This window comes from Rattus norvegicus, chromosome 5 (assembly GCF_021556685.1).
Source record: "Rattus norvegicus strain SHRSP/BbbUtx chromosome 5, alternate assembly SHRSP_T2T, whole genome shotgun sequence".
In the NCBI taxonomy this organism is placed as follows: domain Eukaryota; kingdom Metazoa; phylum Chordata; class Mammalia; order Rodentia; family Muridae; genus Rattus; species Rattus norvegicus.
This window is the reverse complement of record NC_141538.1, coordinates 151,832,286-151,849,288: the sequence shown is the minus strand read 5'-3', so window position 1 is coordinate 151,849,288 and position 17,003 is coordinate 151,832,286. Positions and strand designations below refer to the sequence as shown.

The 17,003-nt window shown below is 53.1% G+C and overlaps 2 protein-coding genes across 13 annotated transcripts in view; both read left to right on the top strand.

The window, feature by feature from the left end:
- Zdhhc18 (zDHHC palmitoyltransferase 18) overlaps positions 1-15,404 on the top strand; it is a 39,052-nt gene extending 23,648 nt beyond the window's left edge. The window contains exons 7-10 of one of the 12 annotated variants that reach the window (XR_015619891.1): positions 226-338; positions 1,416-1,515; positions 3,664-4,115; positions 4,223-4,918. Coding sequence is in view for 8 of the 12 variants with exons in the window: in XM_087550046.1 (XP_087406172.1) it covers positions 226-338; positions 1,416-1,515; positions 4,223-4,321 (312 nt within the window). In the remaining 4 variants the exon portion in view is untranslated. 12 annotated transcript variants of the gene reach the window in all.
- Sfn (stratifin) lies at positions 8,368-9,638 on the top strand. The gene is given in 1 exon segment (NM_001416777.1): positions 8,368-9,638. A coding segment is annotated over 1 exon segment (747 nt). The 5' UTR covers positions 8,368-8,428; the 3' UTR covers positions 9,176-9,638.
- Positions 15,405-17,003: the final 1,599 nt, after the last annotated feature.

Below are 17,003 nucleotides of genomic sequence, written 5' to 3'. Positions count from 1 at the left end.
AGAACTGGTTTCTAAGTGGGTCTACTTGCCCTGGCCTCTAGGTTGCCCTTCTAGAAAGTGGAAGAAACAGGAGGCAGCTGTGACAGGGGAGTAGTTCCATGGCGGAGGGGGAGGGGCTGAAGGTGGGACTCAGTGGTAGATGGCTAGCATATACAAGGCCCGGGGTTTAATGCCCAGCTCTGCGGAAGGAGACGGTAGCTGACCCGGGCTTCTTCCTCTTTCCAGATCAAAGGGTCTTGGTCCAGCAAGAGGGGTGGTGAGGCCTCTGTCAACCCCTACAGCCATAAAAGTATTATCACCAACTGCTGTGCTGTGCTCTGTGGCCCACTGCCTCCCAGGTAAGTCAGGGCATGGAAGAGAAGTCCCAGGAGGTGGTCCTGTGTCTGGAGCCCTCATGGGAGTTCTGGACCTTAGCAGGTCTTTCTCCCTGTGTGCTCAGGTTCCCTCTGTCCACCATCCTCTGCCGAATGACTCGGGAATTCTGAGGAAGGCTGTCACGTAATCACCTGTACTCATTTGTAGAATAAAAGTAAAGCCTCTAACCCCAGCACTTAAAGGCCGAAGCAGGAGGATTGCTTCATGTTCAAGACCACCCTAGGACACAGAAACTGTTTCAAAGGGTGGGGGGAGTACAAAATATTAAAAAACACTGGGCATCCTGTTTAATCCCACTCCTCAGAGGTGCCACAGTGACTGTCAGGACCACACGTGGGTGCCGTGTTCTGTCTGTACAGGGTGGGGTGTCTGCAGCGGCTCAGCCCTGCTGGGAAGTTCTGTGTCAGTTCTGACAGCAGGGGGCGCCAGAGCTCCAGAACAGGCGTTGGCTGGGCATGGGTGCTGTGGGGACAAGACCTTCCTTACACACTTGTGCCCTGTCTAGGGGACAGGACACTGGGCCTCTGACTGCCTCCAGGTAATGATTATTACTTAGTTCTCTCTCACTGCCTGGCTTCTTGGCACCCAGACAGCTGAGTCACTTTGGATTAACATTGAATTAGGCTGGGAGGTAGAAGCAAGCCTGTGGGAAGTTCGAGGTCGGCTTCAAGTGCTTGGGACCCTGTCTCAAGAAAACAAAAACACTTTGTCCTGTTGGCACTTGCCCCAGAAGGTCTTGTTTTAAGTGTATTTACCTCTACTCACCTGTACGTGTGGGTGAGTGAAGTTCATTCAAGTGTGTGCACACACACACACCAGGGTGTGTGTGTGAGGTCCAAGGACAGACGGCTCTCCTTCTATCTATGGGTCCCTAGGATGCGGTGGCAAACCCCAGCCCCAGAGGGACAGTCCTAATCTCCTGAACGGAAAGCAGCTTCCCTGAGCTTCTAGGGCTGGGTCCTTCCCGGGAGGACTGGCAGACCGCACTGCCTAGCCCTTAGCCTAGAGCTTATAGCTGTCTTGTCCTTGTGTCTTGGAAGCCTGATCGACCGGAGGGGATTTGTGCAGTCTGATACTGTGCTGCCCTCGCCCATCAGAAGTGATGAGCCAGCCTGTGGAGCCAAGCCAGACGCCAGCATGGTAGGAGGCCACCCCTAAATGTGACTGAGTGCTTGCCACCCACCGCCCTCCACGCCTGCCGGGACCCTCCCCGCCTGCCGGGACCCTCCCCATGCCATCTGAGGGAAGCAGAGCTGCCAAAGACTCCAGTCTTTTCCTATTTATTTCCCACCCTGTGTGGTTTTGGTCTTTTTTTTTTTTTTTTTTTTTTTTTTTGAACTGTCCTATGGCTGTGCCCTCTGCTCCCAAACCTAGGGGCCCACAGTTTAGGCCCTAGGTCCCCAGCAGGTCAGTGACAAGAAAGTCACAGCCTCTGGAGGCCACTAAGGAGACCATGCCAAGTCACTGCCTGTGCCCAGGGAGGCCCAGCATGAGTGAGGGTATGGACTGAATGGGCAGCCTCCCAGCTGGAGGCCTGCTCGGACTCCAGTGAGCCAGGGGCTTCTGGAAGAGGCCACAGGCAACGGATGGGGACCCTTTCCGGAACTGCTTTGTTTTGGGGACTCCTACATTCTGTTTGATGACCACTGGGGTTTTTTTTTGGGGGGGAGGTGTGTGGAGTTAGCCAATAGGATAGAGCCGGGGTACCGGTAGAGAGCATGGGCAGAGGGTGGGAAGCAGCCTGTGTCAGAGGAAGCCAAACGAGCCATCCAGGCCTTCAGAACCTCAGCTCCTGTAGAGTCGTGGGCACCACAGTAGGAATGGGGACCTGACTTTCCCCCTGCCCACGGAGACTCTCTAAAGGATCCTTTTCTGTACCCCCCAATCCCTCTTCCAGGTCAGGGTTAGAGGCGGGTGGGTTAGCTCATGCTGGCAATACTTGAAACGGGTTTATTAATGCTGGGTATTTTGCACAATTTTATAGACTTCTTTTTTACATAGCCCTTTAAAAATAGGAGTTAATGTGTTACTGTCCGTGTAGTGCCAAGGCAAGGGTTTTCAGAAGGCTAGGTAGTTGAATACACTTATTATAGCAGATCTAGCTGTGAGGGACTGTGTGTATGCTCACACATGTGTCCATGTATGCCTGTGACAGATACAGCTGACTCACGTGTCCCCTGGGCTGTTCCCTTTCCCCATTGCCCTGAGTCCAGAAGCAGCCCACTGTATGGGGGACTGGGTGGGAGGATGGGCTTTAGTCCCAAGATGGAGACCACTGGCTCCTGCCCTCCTGCCTTCCACCAAGGCCTTTAAGACTCTGCCACCCAGCCCTCAGGCCAGGCTCCCAGCTGTGACCTGCCCCAACAGGCTGAGGCTAGGTGTGGTGGGTGGGGTGATGGCTCTGGGGAGCGGCTGCCCTGCAAGCCACACCCCCTCCTAGGTGTTCTGCTTTGAGTGTAGGCCTCAGTGCTAGGGATTGAACCCCAGAGCATTTCTGCTAATCAGGAATGAGAGAGGAAGGGACAGAGTGGACCAGAGGCATGTGTGCTTGTCCAGAAGCCTGGAGGATGGCCTTCTGCTGGCAGCTGTAGTTTCTAATCGAAATAGTCCTGTTCTCCTTGGCCCTTCGGGTGGGCTGAAGCCCTTGTGAGTCATAACATAGGAAGTCACTACAGAGTCCCTTCCTTGCTCCCAAGGCCAGTGGGTCCCTGGAAGAGCTGGGAAGTGGTGGGTGCCAGGGGGCCCCTGGGAGATGGCTTCAGAGCCCTGGGCCATCCTGAGTGGCCCTGGGAGGTAGATAGGAAGGGGCTGGGAGGCTCCCTAGCTCACCTTTTATTTGAGCCAGTATTCCTTGCTCCTGCTTGTAATAAAGCCTCTTGTTTTTAAGAGCTGATTTGCTTTCGTTTAGTTTTTGTTCGCTTTTATTTTGCTGAGTCCCTGGCCTGCAGCTTAGCCTTGGGGTTCTTTCACACAGGCCTGGGTCTTTCCTGGGAGTTAGAGGGCAGGCAGGCAGCCCACTGATTGGTGGGATCTCTGCAGAGTAGAGGGGCTGTGGCTAAAGCACCTGTCCGCCTTCATCTTGTCTACCTTCTTGTGCCCCCAGGACTCTGTGCCTCCTAAGTTCTTTCCTGCTAACTTTCCACCCTGATCCCCAGCGATTGCTCAGCATGTGTGAGACAGGAGGTCCCAGTCCGAGCTTCTTGTTCCTAGCCCCAACCCAACCTCCTAGGCAGCCACAGTAGCCAGACAGACGGTAACACGGGTCCACCTCTCTGGTATCTCCTCCAGGAGGACACCTGTCAGGACTTTGCCATCTCTTGCACAGCCTGAGGGGAGCTAACAGGCCTCTTTGCAGAGGGTTAGCTGGTAAGACCATGTGTCACGTGTCAGCCAGCAGTGCCCGCCCCTCCCCTCCTCACCATCCCACCGTCATCGTCATCGCATGCCTCACCAACCCCGTGGAGTCAGTCCATCCATGTGTCTGGTGTGTGGTGTGGCATGTGTGCTGACAACAGCAGGTCCCGGGGTGCCCCTCACCCCCAAACAGGAGGCTCTTAGCCTTGTCCCACCTCCCCCATGGACTTCCTTTCTAGAAGAAGGGGTGAGGCTGGGAAGAGTGGTCCTCCTGCTCTGAAGCCCTCAGTCAGGCCACTAACATCTGCATCCCCTTCACGTCCCTGCCAAGCAAGCTCTCTGCTGCCTGCTGCCTGTGCTTTGGCCCTTTTCTGGGAGAGAGACAGGTACTGTGGTAGCCCTTGACCCACTCAGAGCCCTATAGGCTGCCCATTTCTGCCCGTCTGCTAACCCTCTTCTTCTCCTTCTTTGCCTTCCTGCCGGGACCATCCAGTATGTGCGGGGGCTTAAGGAGCTCCTGAGGACCGCCACTCTCTGCCCCTTCAGGAGTGGCCTGGGGGGAGCCAGGCACCCAGCACCTCCACCTGCCTAACTTGTGGCCCATCTGCCACCATCTGTGCCTACAGGGTCCGTCCCCCAGCCTGTCCTACTTATGTGCTCTTAGAGCCTCCCCACCAACCGTGGGCAGGCGCTGGGCTCTAGTCCCCGACCCCAACTCCTTGCTGGCCAGAATGTAGAAAGCCATACACTGTAACACTGCTGCACCTCGCCCTCCCCTCCTGCCCTCATGCCCCTTCCCCAGATTTGTGAACTGTGAGACTCTTTAGGAATCTTGCCTTGCAGCCTCCCCCCAGTCAGCAGAGCCATAGGCCAGCCTAGCAGGTTCCTTCAGGAGCTATCTGGGTGTTGATGACGCTGCTGAACAAGTTTGGCAACTGCTCTAAGCACAATGGGCTTGACACTGTTCCCACGCCCCCATCCCCCCCAGTAGGATGTGGAGTGTGAGCCTGTATCCTTGGCCCCAGGCACCAAGGGCTAGACAGCTCCCGCGTTCTTCCGAGGACCCATAGGGAGCCGGGTCAGACCGGGGAGAGCAGCTTCATCCAGCCCAGGGGCTGCTCACCTGCTGTCCACTACCTTTTGTAAGAGAAATAAAGACCTCCCCCCTTCTTCTTGCCTTCTCGCCGTAGCCTGGAGTGTGTTGAGCCACTTTCCTTTGGGGTCCTGGGTGGGGTCTGCTGTGGGTGTGTGAGAGCAGCTGCCTCAAACCCCAGCACGGGAGGGTGGGGACTTGGAGGAGCCCTAAACTTGGAGAATGCCATACCCGGGAGGGGGCTGCCAAGCTCCTGTTACCAGTGGGGAGACCAAAGCCCAGGGGCAGGAAGGGACCTGCCCAAGGCTTCTTATAACTCAGTTGGAATGCAGCCCTGACGTCATTCTGTTCTGGTTCCATAAATTCCACACCGTCTGGTACCCTAGACGGTCGTAGACGGGGGCTACCTCGCACAGCATTGCTTTAGAAGAAAAAGGCAAAGATCTGAATCACCTAAGCCTCCTCTGCTGTCCCTTCCCAAAGGCAACGGGTGCACAGCTCTGAGCCACTGCGCTCTTACTCACAACCAACACAGACCCCTCTGGTCAAACCGCTGAATTTGAGCATTCCAAAGACAGGAGTTACCTAGGAAATTACTAGAAAAGGTTTTGCCAGTTGTGGTCGCTTCTTTCTAACTCTAAGAAGAATCCCTCTTGCTACAATCGGGTGCTCCAGAAAGGATGAGGAACACCACCCCCCATGCCCACCCCTCACTGGACCTCGAGCCCATCTGTCTCCTGTCCTGCTGACTCAGGCAGGCTCTGCGGTCCCAAGCTCTGCCAGGACCTGCTGCCTCCTGCCTGCCTGGGCTCCTGGACTTGGGAAGTAGGAAGCCTGGAGGCAAAGGGAGGCAACTGAAACAGGAACTGAGTCAGGAGGTGCAGGCCAGAGCTGGTAGGAGTGTCAAGGCCTGGCTTCAGTCGAAGAGGAAGGATAAGGACTGGGCTGAGGGTCTAACCCTGCTCTAAACCCCTACCAGGCTCCCGGCTTAAGAGGCGTGAGGAGAACACACCCTTCTTTGGACTTAGAAGCTTCAAGTTTACCAAGCCCCAGGTCCAGGCTCCTAGTGTCCTGGGATTTCCAAGTTGCCCCCCAGGACTTGGGGAAGCCCAGGCCAGGCTGGGAGCCAAGGAAGGCCCTTCAGGACCGAGAAGAATTCTCCAGCTGGAAAGGGAGGAGTCGGTGCCTATTATACCTAACAGTTTTGTCAGTCTGGAGAGGAAAGTTTGGACTGAGGACCCCTTCTCTTCTGTGGACACCTGGCCAGACCACAGGGGACAGATAGTTTTTTGTTTTTCGTTTTTTTTTTTTTTTTCTTCTTTTTTTCGGAGCTGGGGACCGAACCCAGGGGCTTACCACTGAGCTAAATCCCCAACCCCAGGACAGAGAGTTTATGATCACTCATTCTATAGAACCCAGCTCAAAAGCAAAACCAGGGAGGGGCGCTGAGGGTGTATTTAGTTGGTTGAGTTCTTGGAACCCCTAGGTACAATCCCAGCATCACTGCACTGCTAAAGCAAGCATGGTGGCCACCCTTACATAGACCAGGCTGGGCTCAAACTCAGAGAGATCCTCCTCCCTGTTTCTGCCTCTCAAGTGTAAGGATTATAGATGTGCACCAGTCTATGCAGGACTCCGTCAACTATCTCACATTCCACACACACTGGGCAAGAACTCTACTGACCAAGATACACTCCTAGCCTCTTCTCCCAGGGCTGGGGCAGCATGACTCCCTTATAGCAGAGCCAGTCACCAACTGGAGTGTGTCCTGTGTGAGCTTAAATGCTAAGACTCTACTGGGCACCACCAAGCCCTTCCCTAACTTGATGTTTAGTATAGCTCTGTGTCTCTGCTGTGAGTTAAGCAAAGCCCTCAAGCTCTCAGGATGGAAATCCCATCCGCTTCCTGGGAAAACCCATAAAATTAGCCAGAACCCTGAAGTCTCTCGAGTCCCTTATTCTGTGACACAAACACATTCCCCAGCCTGTCTTCAGAGTTCTGGCCTACATCCCTCCCGGAGGCCAGGTGAGCATTCAGAAGCTGGGAGGAGACCGTCACGGTTGTGCAATAGGCCTGGTTCAAGGATTCAACTGCCTGGGTCCCAGGGAGAAAGTTCTTTAGAAGAGACCCTGGACTCCCATCTAAACTTTGGGTGTGGGGGGGTGGCAGGGGGGTTAGACATAAGCAGGAACTTTACCCTCAATGCCCATTCTTTTAATAGGGCTTGAAAATAGGGCCCAACCAAGCAGGTATGGAAGGCTGGGAACCAAGTAAGTGAGATCCATCTCTGAGGAGGTTTCTCTTCAGGGGTCAGAGGCAGGGTCAGGAAGGGACTGGAGAACCTCTGGGAGCCAAGTGGGGGATCTCACTGAGCTGGAATCACTCACTGCTCCATAAAACAAAATGGTATGTGTCATTACTGGCTCCGTTCTTCCAGCCCTGTCTTCCTCCCCAGGTTGATAGCGTCCCCCCTGGGGGACCAAACTGGACTGAGCACCCAAGTGGCCTGCTTCCCAGCCTCTGACACAGGTAATCTGAGTCAGGCAGGGGAGTGGGACAGTCAAAGAGCTAGGCCCCCGCCCTCTGGGAGCCCTGCCGACACATGACGACAGGCAGCTTGGAAGGGACAGGTGACTTGATGTGGAGAACCAGAGAGTAAAATCTCAGACAAGTGTCAACAGGCCACCAACTTGAAAGGGAAAATTGTGCTGTAAGGGGGAAGGTGTCCAATAAACGTATTGGGTGACTAATTACAAAGGCTGGGCCGGAGCGTCAGAGGCCGCTCGTTAAACACTTCATTAAGTGGCACCCTGAAATGCCACCTGTGCATTCCGGGTGTTCATAGGGCATCTTGAGGGACAACAGGGACCAAGGGACAGCGCTATCTTCAGGCTGACTCAGAAAGTAGTCCAGCTCTCACTTCCAGCTAATGGCTCCCAAGAAGAGCCAAAAGAAAGAGGGCGCAAGGAGGGGGAGGGGTTTAAGGGAGCTGGCAGCTTGTGACCTCAAGCTGGTTCACCCCTCGAGACTTGATAGTTCACTTCTACAGTCCTACAGAGCCAATTTGAGGGGGTGGGGGTGGGGTTGCCTCAGATCATGCATGCTCAAGTTTTTGGGAAACTGTACAGCCCTACCATACATGAGTTCTCGCCTGAACTATCCCGCCCTCTGTACCCGCTCACTGGGCTCCGCCTGGGCCAAAGCAACCCAGTGACTGAAGCCATTCTTGCCTGGAAAGAGCACCCTGAAAGACAATCTGATTTGGTAATCCAAAACGCTCCTGCAATGCAGCTCTGAGCAGCAGGGGGCAGTCTGGAGCCGAAAGGTGCCTGTTCAGGTGGGACCCGTGGCCAGGTTTCTCCTGCTGACTGTCCTGATGACTCATCCCACCCCTCCCATCCCAGCCCTTTTACCTTTAAGGTAGAGCCGGAAAGGGTGCGGAGAGAAGAGGAGGAGGCAGGACCCAGGCCCGCCCAGGCCACGCCCAACCCTGCTCAGGGCCACACCACCCCAGCCAAAAGGCCGGCCCAGAGCAAGGGAGCCGCAGAATCCAGCATTGGTCTCAAGGCAGCCAGTTCGTCCGCCTGTCTGTCCATCCTCGGAGTCATGGAGAGAGCCAGTCTGATCCAGAAGGCCAAGTTGGCCGAACAGGCCGAACGCTACGAAGACATGGCAGCTTTCATGAAGAGTGCCGTGGAAAAGGGTGAGGAGCTCTCCTGCGAGGAGCGGAACCTGCTCTCCGTGGCCTACAAGAACGTGGTGGGCGGCCAGAGAGCGGCCTGGAGAGTCCTGTCCAGCATCGAGCAGAAGAGCAACGAGGAGGGGTCTGAAGAGAAGGGCCCCGAGGTGAAAGAGTACCGGGAGAAGGTAGAGACCGAGCTCAGAGGTGTGTGCGACACCGTGCTAGGCTTGCTGGACTCCCACCTCATCAAAGGGGCTGGAGAGGCTGAGAGCCGCGTCTTCTACCTGAAGATGAAGGGTGACTACTACCGCTACCTAGCTGAGGTGGCCACTGGTGATGACAAGAAGCGCATCATCGATTCTGCCCGGTCAGCCTACCAGGAGGCCATGGACATCAGCAAGAAGGAGATGCCGCCCACCAACCCCATACGCCTGGGCCTGGCCCTGAACTTTTCCGTCTTCCACTACGAGATAGCCAACAGCCCCGAGGAGGCCATCTCACTTGCCAAGACCACCTTCGACGAGGCCATGGCCGATCTGCACACCCTCAGTGAGGACTCCTACAAGGACAGCACCCTCATCATGCAGCTGCTGAGAGACAACCTGACGCTGTGGACAGCCGACAATGCTGGGGAAGAGGGTGGCGAGGCTCCAGAGGAGCCCCAGAGCTGAAGCAGCCTACATCCTCCCTGTCCCGCCTTGCCCTCCAGTCCCCAGCCTGCAGAGAGGACTTAAACGGAGTAGGACTCTGCCCCTCCCAAACCCTGAATGTTTTGCCACACTTGGAAGGCTCCTTGGATGGGGTGCAGCCAAGCTGAGGCCACCAGGGCTGGGGAATCTCACTTCGTGCAGCTGTGTGGTGGGTGTTCCCAACCCTGGCCACCCCCTGCTCTCTGCACCTCCACTTCCTACCACCACTCCTGAGCCTGTGTCCTCCCTCTGTGCCTTCCTCGGGCACCTGTTGCTTCTGGATCCTAGGAGTCGAGGCTCCCCACCCCTGTGGCTGAGAACTGGACTGTGGCAAGGGCTGGGTGTGTGTGTGTGAGTGTGTGCGAGTGTGCGTGCGTGAATGAGAGGGAACACGTTTACTGGGTGTGACCATGTTACCACTCAATAAAGTTGCCCTGTGACACTCGGTCTTCTTCAGTTATTGTTTATGGGCTGCGAGTAGAATTGGCAATGAGTTGGAGAACTGGACTCTGAAACTCTGAGCTAGGGCTGTCCCTTGGGGCTGTCTGGGTGACCTGGAAGTGAGACGAGCCTTTGGGTCGGTGTCGGTGGTGACCTGGAAATTTTTGGGTAGGGTGACTTGAGGTGAGAAGCCATCAGGAAGTCCCCGCAGCGCTTAAGCTCCAGCAGGTCAGAGCAGAGTGGGTGCTGTGGATGGGGAAGTTCAGATGCGGCGGGAGCCGCGAAGTCAGTGAAGTTTGAGCACAAGTGGCCTTAGAGACGCGCTGGCACTGAGGACCTCACATTGAAAAGCTGAAACCCGGCACATCAAGTGCTCAGATTTGAGCCGAGGGGTGCATCCGAGGCAGGGGCGTAGTGCCTCCATAAAACAAAACAGATCTAATAAGGGAAAGCTCCCCAATGCCCAGACAAAAAAGAAACCCGCTGGCGAGGAGCCGGAGCGAGCTGGGTGGGAAGGCCCGCGGGGAGTCCGGCTGAGCAGCCCACGGCCCGCTCTCCCGGCAGGCAGCAACACGCACCAGCCCGCCGCAGCCCGCCGCCGCCTCCATGGCCCAATCAGGACGCATTCTCCACAGAGCCCCGCCCCTGGAACCCGGTTGGCCAATGGGAGAGCGAAAGGAGAATCCTCCGGCCCCTCCAGCCCGGCTTTCAGGAAAAGACGTAGCTGCGTCCCGGTCGCCCGTGGAGCGCAGCGGGGCGGCGTCTTCCCGGTTTCACTCAGACAAGTTGCCACCCGCCCGACCCGGGAGCTCGTCCCCCACCCCCGGGAGCAGCGGGACAGGGAGGGGCCGCGCGCAAAACTTAGTCTCCGCTCTCTGAGTCACCGACTCACCTGGCGGTGTCTAGACCAGGCCCGCGGCTGAAATCGATTGGGAAGAGGCCAAGACGCTCCTCCTCCGGAGCTTCGGAGGCAGAGCAGCGCCGGTCGCCAAAAGGCTTGGTTATGTCCCTGACTTGCTTTGCAGCCCAGAAAAACCATAGCACCTCCCAGGGCCTCAGTTTCCCTTCTGTACCCCTAAGACTTAACAGTTAGAGAAAGTGAAAAAGCGGGGCTCTGCTTAGGTGCAAGGCTTCGGCTACCTTACCGGAGGCTCTTAACTTTTGGGTCGTCCTTTGAATAAGTTGCTTCCTAGGCAGGGCATGGTGGCGGATTCCCTTACCCGGAGCACTCTGAGGCAGGGCGGATCCTTCCCGTGAGCCAGGGTGTGGCTCAGATTATCTAAGGTCCAAGCGCAGAAAACGGAGTGGGAGCTGGGGGTACACCCTCCAAAATGTTTCTGATTAATTCCAACCAGCGTCAGTCCATCTGGGATTTATCTAGTATTTCTGAACCCGAGACAGAATAAGCAAGAAGTCACTGCTAAAGTTGACCTGCGTACTCACTGGGTCACCTAAGAAGGCTCTCTAGCTTGACAGCAAGAGAACTCTTTCTGGAAGGATAGGAACTCAGCCCAAATTTACTGGATTCTTCACGTTTGGCCACACCTATGGTAATCTCCCCTAACTCTTCAGGGAAGTTGCTGGGCCTCTTTGGAGCATTCGGGGTAGTTTTCTCATTTCCTGGTGATGTGTTGAATTTCAAGGTTCCAAAGCCACACAGAATCTGGACTAGGGCAGGCAACTCCCCGCAGCTTAGGAGGTGACCCGGTTTCTTTCCACTAGACTGGTCCGGTGACTTTCTCTTAATGGGGTAGGTCCTGGGAAAGGAACTCCTTCTGCGTCTCTCAGCGTCTGCCTTCTGTGTGTTGGCTCCAGACCACGTATGAGTGGATGGGAGCTGTCCTAAGGTACTGTGCTGGGCTTAAGGGTAATCAAGAGATGCCCTGGGTAATGAAGCCCGTTGTTTATTAATAAGCACCAGATCGTAGCTGGTTAAGGCTGTATTTGTACCAAAGTGGTCTCAGACCTTTTTTGTCTGTGACGTGGTTAAAAAAAAATTGTGGGGTAGAGAGACGGCTTGGCAGTCAAGAGCACTGGCTGTTCGGTTCCCAGCACCCACATGGTAGCCCACTTCTGTCTGCAACTCCAGTCCCAGGGGGATGTGATGCCCTTCACTTACCATATTGCACGGGTAGTACACAGCACAGATGCAAATTAGTCACCCATGCAATAAAAACCAATTTAAAAAGGTTTTAAATTGGGGTTGGGGATTTAGCTCAGTGGTAGAGCGCTTGCCTAGCAAGGCCCTGGGTTCGGTCCCCAGCTCCGAAAAAAAAAGAAAAAGAAAAAGAAAAAAGAAAAAAATTATGATCATCTTTTTCTGGTCTAGGTTTGATATTTAAAGTCAAGCTGGAGGAAGGGATGCGCACCTTTCCAGGAAAGCCAGGACTATGAAAACAAACAAACAAACAAACAAACAAACAAACAAACCCTGTTTTGAAAACAAAAACCAAACAAATCTTTCAGTCCAGCTGGGCTTGGTGCATGCACACACAGGAGGCAGACTAAGGTGCATCTCTGTGTGTTCTAGGCCAGCCTGGTCTACAGAGTGAACTCAGCAGGACAGCTAGGACCATCTACAGAAACGCTGTCTCAAAAAAAAAAATTTTTTTTTTCAGTCTAGGCTGTCTGGCTTGCTCAGTAGTTGAGTCCTTGCTGCTATTCCAGGGGTCCTGAATTTGGTTCCTAGTACCATAGCCACAGGCTCACTGTAATTCCAGCTCTAGGGATCTTCTGGGAACTGTGGGCAACACACACACACACACACACACACACACACACACACACACACACACACTAAAATAAAAATATCTAAAATCTCCATTTCCACCAATGGTACAGTGTCTTTGGGGGTAATGAAGTGTTCTAGTTTTAAGTAGTGTGGGAGGTTAAATTGCTTTGTGGTAATCATAGGACTTGAACATTGGGGATAAATTTTAGGATACATCAATTACATCTCGGTTTATTTTTCTTAAGATTCGTTTTTATTTTATATGCGTTGGTGTTTTGCTTGCATATCCTGTCTGTCTGTCTGTCTGAGGGCATCAGATCCCCTGGAACTGGAGTTGCAGACAGTTGTGAGACACATGTGGGTTCTGGAAGTTGAACATAGGTCTTCTGAACCTTAGCTTCTGAGCCCTCTCTCTAGCCCCTACGTCTTGGTTTTTACAGTCTGCCTTAGGGCTGGGTAGCTCAGTGGTAGAGCGCTTGTCCGCCATGTGCAAATCCCTGAGTTCAGACCAGAACACCAGAAAACAGGAAATCTGAGCCAGGAACTGTGGTGTCAACCAAGTGTCTGGAAACCTGAGGTCAGTCGAGGCAAGTTGGTGAGGCATGGTCACTGAGTAAAATGTAAGGGCCAGGGAGATGGCTCGGTGGCAGTTGGAGCTTGGAGCCCCAGAAACCCACGTGAATGCTGAGTGGGCACGGCGGCCTGCCTGTGATTGGACCATGGGAAGGCAGAGGCAGGGCTTGCCAGGAGCGAGCTGACCACATCAGCAAGCTCTGAATTCGATCAAGAGACCCTGCGTCAGTCAAGGGCCTGTGGGGATGGGGTGGCAAACTGCCTTTAATCCCAGCACTCAGGAGGACAGCCTAGTCTACAGAATAAGTTCCAGGACAGCCAGAGCTACACAGAGATATCCCGACTCAAAAGAAACAAAACAAACAAAAACACGCACACACACATATGTCACACGACACAATAAAAATTTAAGGAATGGGGGTTGGGGATTTAGCTCAGTGATAGAGCGCTTGCCTAGCAAGCGAAAGGCCCTGGGTTCGGTCCCCAGCTCTGAAAAAAAAAAAAAAGTATGCCTATTTTCTGCTTTTTAGCTTTTTGAGATAAGGTTTCAGACTGAAGCCTAGGTTGACCTGAGCTACGTAGCTCAGGCTGGACTTTATCATTCTCCTGACTCAGCCTCCCAAGTGTGAGCCATCAGGTCTGGTTTCTTTTTCTGACTTTTTCCTAGACAAGGTCTCATTAGCCTAGATAGCCTTGAACTTGGTATGCAGCTGAGGGTAACCTTGAACTCCACGTCCCAATGGCCCACCCTCCAGGTACTGGAATGAAAGGTATGTGGCCCCACACCAAGACTGCCCTTCCATGCAACTATGACTGCAAGAAAGTCAAATTGGCCCTGTCGATCAGAAGGTATAGGTGACACCCATGCCATCGTATGTATCTGCTTCACTCATGAAGCAACTGGGGCTCAGAGCACCTTAAGGACTTTACCCAAGGTTAGACCACTGCTTATGCAGTGGGACAGGATCTGACTCTCAGGCCCATGGTCTTGGAACAGCTATTTTCTAACTGTTCCCAGGCTGCCTCCAGGCAGGACCCAGGTGGCTGGGGCGTCCTGTTTCCACACACTATGGCTAAAATAGCCACACATATGTCTGTTTTGTGTGTTAGGGTTTCTTGAAACATGTATTATGTTGTGCTAAATTGGTCCTGCTCTGGACTTCCTAAAAAAACAAAAAAACAAAACAAAACAAACTCAAACACCAAGCCAAACCAAAATACGCTTTTCTCCGTCTAGTTGCCATAGGCCTCCTTCAGCAGAGGGGAGCCAGCCCTCAGAGTCCTGTTGGGGTGGACGGGTTTCCAGCTCTCACACGACGTTTAGGTCTCCTTAACCTGCTTCCTCTTTGCTGCTGATCTTCAACTGGTTCACAGGGCCCACACCACCCCCCACCTCGGCTCCGTGTGGGGTGGGGAAGGCAGGTTTCTGCAAAGTGTGCCTCCCTCCCACGAGCCCCCCTCGCTCCACCTACCCACTGAGTCAGGAGCCAGGAATGTCTGTGGGGGCAGCAGACCGGTATGCCACCCTGGGGGTGTCCAGGGCTGATTCATCTCACCTTTCCACACAATCTTCACCTTACAGGGCTAGGAAATTGAAGTCTGTCTGGAGATAAGAGAGCAACCCTGGACTCTGGGAAGCGGAGTTCGTAAACCTGTGAGCAGGGAGAACCTTTAGGGATTGCTTAGGGCTCTACACTCCTGTGCTGAGCTGCTGAAAAGAGCTGGGGTGGGGTGGGAAGACGGAAGACATATTCGTTTTCCCGAATCTCTCTCAGAGTAAAGCTGACCTGTGATCTCCATCTGATCTTAGAGACTCAAAGGTCGACGTGGAAGACGGGAAAAGCGTCCATCTCCTTGGCTGGTTTTGTGACCCACAAAGCCATGTGAACACTGGAGGACTTGAGATACTGGGAACGCAACTCTGTCCAGAGTCTCTGAATTCAGATCTCAGCATCCACATTAAAAGTCCTACACAGCACATCTGTCATCCCAGGGCTGTGGGCAGAGAGAAGAAAGGTCTTTGGGGCTTGCTTGCTGGCCAGCTAGTCTGCAGAATCAGCGAACCCCAGGACAATGAGAGACCCTGTTCTGAGGGCTGCAAGACGGTTTAATGGTGGAAGGCAGCTGCTGCCAAGCCTAACCACCTGAGTTTCATCATTGTGACTCTCACTTTTGTAAGATGCCCTCTGATCTCCACCATTGTTGTGTGTGCATCCCCCCACCTCGCACACACAAAATGCTTGTAAAGTTACAAAGGCTAAAGAGGTCAGGGGTTAAGAGTAGCTAATGCTGGGCTGGAGAGATGGCTCAGCAGCTGTTAAAACTGCTCTCCAAGAAGTTCTGTGTTCAATTCCCAGCAAGCATGGTGGCTCACAACCATCTGTAATGGGATCTGATGCCCTCTTCTGGTGTGTCTGAAGACAGCCACATACAGTGTACCCATATACATGAAATAAATTTTTTTTTAAAGATTCATTTATTTAATGTATACGAGTACACTGTAGCTGTCTTCAGACACAACAGATCTCATTACAGATGGTTGTGAGCCACCATGTGGTTGGTGGGAACTGAACTCAGGACCTCTGGAAGAGCAATCACTCTTAACCACTGAGCCATCTCTCCAGCCCTAAATCTTTTTTAAAAAAAGAAAAAATTTCTTAAAAAAAAAAAAAAAGAATACCTAGTGCTTTTGCGAGAGGACTTGAGTTCCTACATAATGTGGCTTAACTTGAGTTCCAGGGGATCTGATGCTTTCTTCTGGCTTCTTCAGATACCTGCATGCACCTGTACGTGTATATATCACACAGACACACACACACACAGACCCATACACAGTTTTTCAAGGCAGGGTTTCTCTGTGTAGCCCTGGTAGTCCTGTCTACACTAGGCTGGCCTTGAACTCAGAGATCCACTTGCCTCTCCTCATGTGTTGCCCTGTCTGGTCTAGAACTAGTTAATGTACGCCAGGCTGGCCTTGAACACCGAAATGCCTGCCTCTGCTTTCTAAACAGAAAATTGTGTGGGTCCACAATTCTTTGAATCAGTCAACTGCAGGAGTCAGATCTTCCCTTCCACCAAGTGAGTCTTCTCAGGAATTGAACTCAGGACATCAGGGTTCGCTGCAAGCACCCTTACCTCCTGAGCCATCTCACTGGTCCTTTTATTTCTTTTTTACTTTTTTTTTTCTTCTATTTTTATTAGGAAAGTAAAACATGGTTTTAAGGTGCACAATCACCAAGCCTGGTTCACTACCTTATTGAGACTTGGGGCTCAGATTCAACCAGCCCCTATGTCCCCTCCCCCACTACACTGGGGTCACAGACATTTATTACCACTGCACATGAGGTCTGGAGTTCTGAACTTTGGTCGTCATCCTTGTTCTCTGGCCTGTTTGAGACAGTCTCATAAGCCCAGGCTGGCCTTGAATTTGCTAAGTAGACATGGCCTCGCCCTCTCCACCCCAATGCGTGTAACCCCACAGTGCTGGGTTACAGGTGTGTAGCCATGCCTGACTGGTATGTTTGTGATGGAATCTCCCATTACCCAGTTTCATCTACTCCTGGGCTTTATTTCATCCTTTTGCCTCACATGTTCACAAATCTGGGATTACAAACATCTCCAGTTCTGTTCGAGATGGTTTTGAAGAGGCATCACACCCTCCACATTTGCCTCCATATTCTCGAGAGGACAAATCTTTTCTTTTAAAAATATTTATGTGTTTGTATCTTGCCTGTGTGTACCTGTGCACCATGTGTGTGCAGTGCCCATGGAGGCCAGAAGGGGTGTCAGGTCCTCTGTAACTGGAGTTACAGACAACTGGAACCATCACATGGGTTCTGGATATGGAACCCAAGACCATGTAAACTTTTTCCTTTTTGGATTCTCAAGACAGGGTTTCTCTGTGTAGCTCTGGCTGTCTTAGCACTTCTCTGTACACCATGCTGGCCACAGATCTCCCCGCCTCTGGCTCCCTGATGGTTGGTTATAGATGGTAGCCATACTGGAACTAGTCCCTTTTTGTTTGTTTGAGTCAGGATCTCACTATGTGGCCCTGGCTTGGTTGGA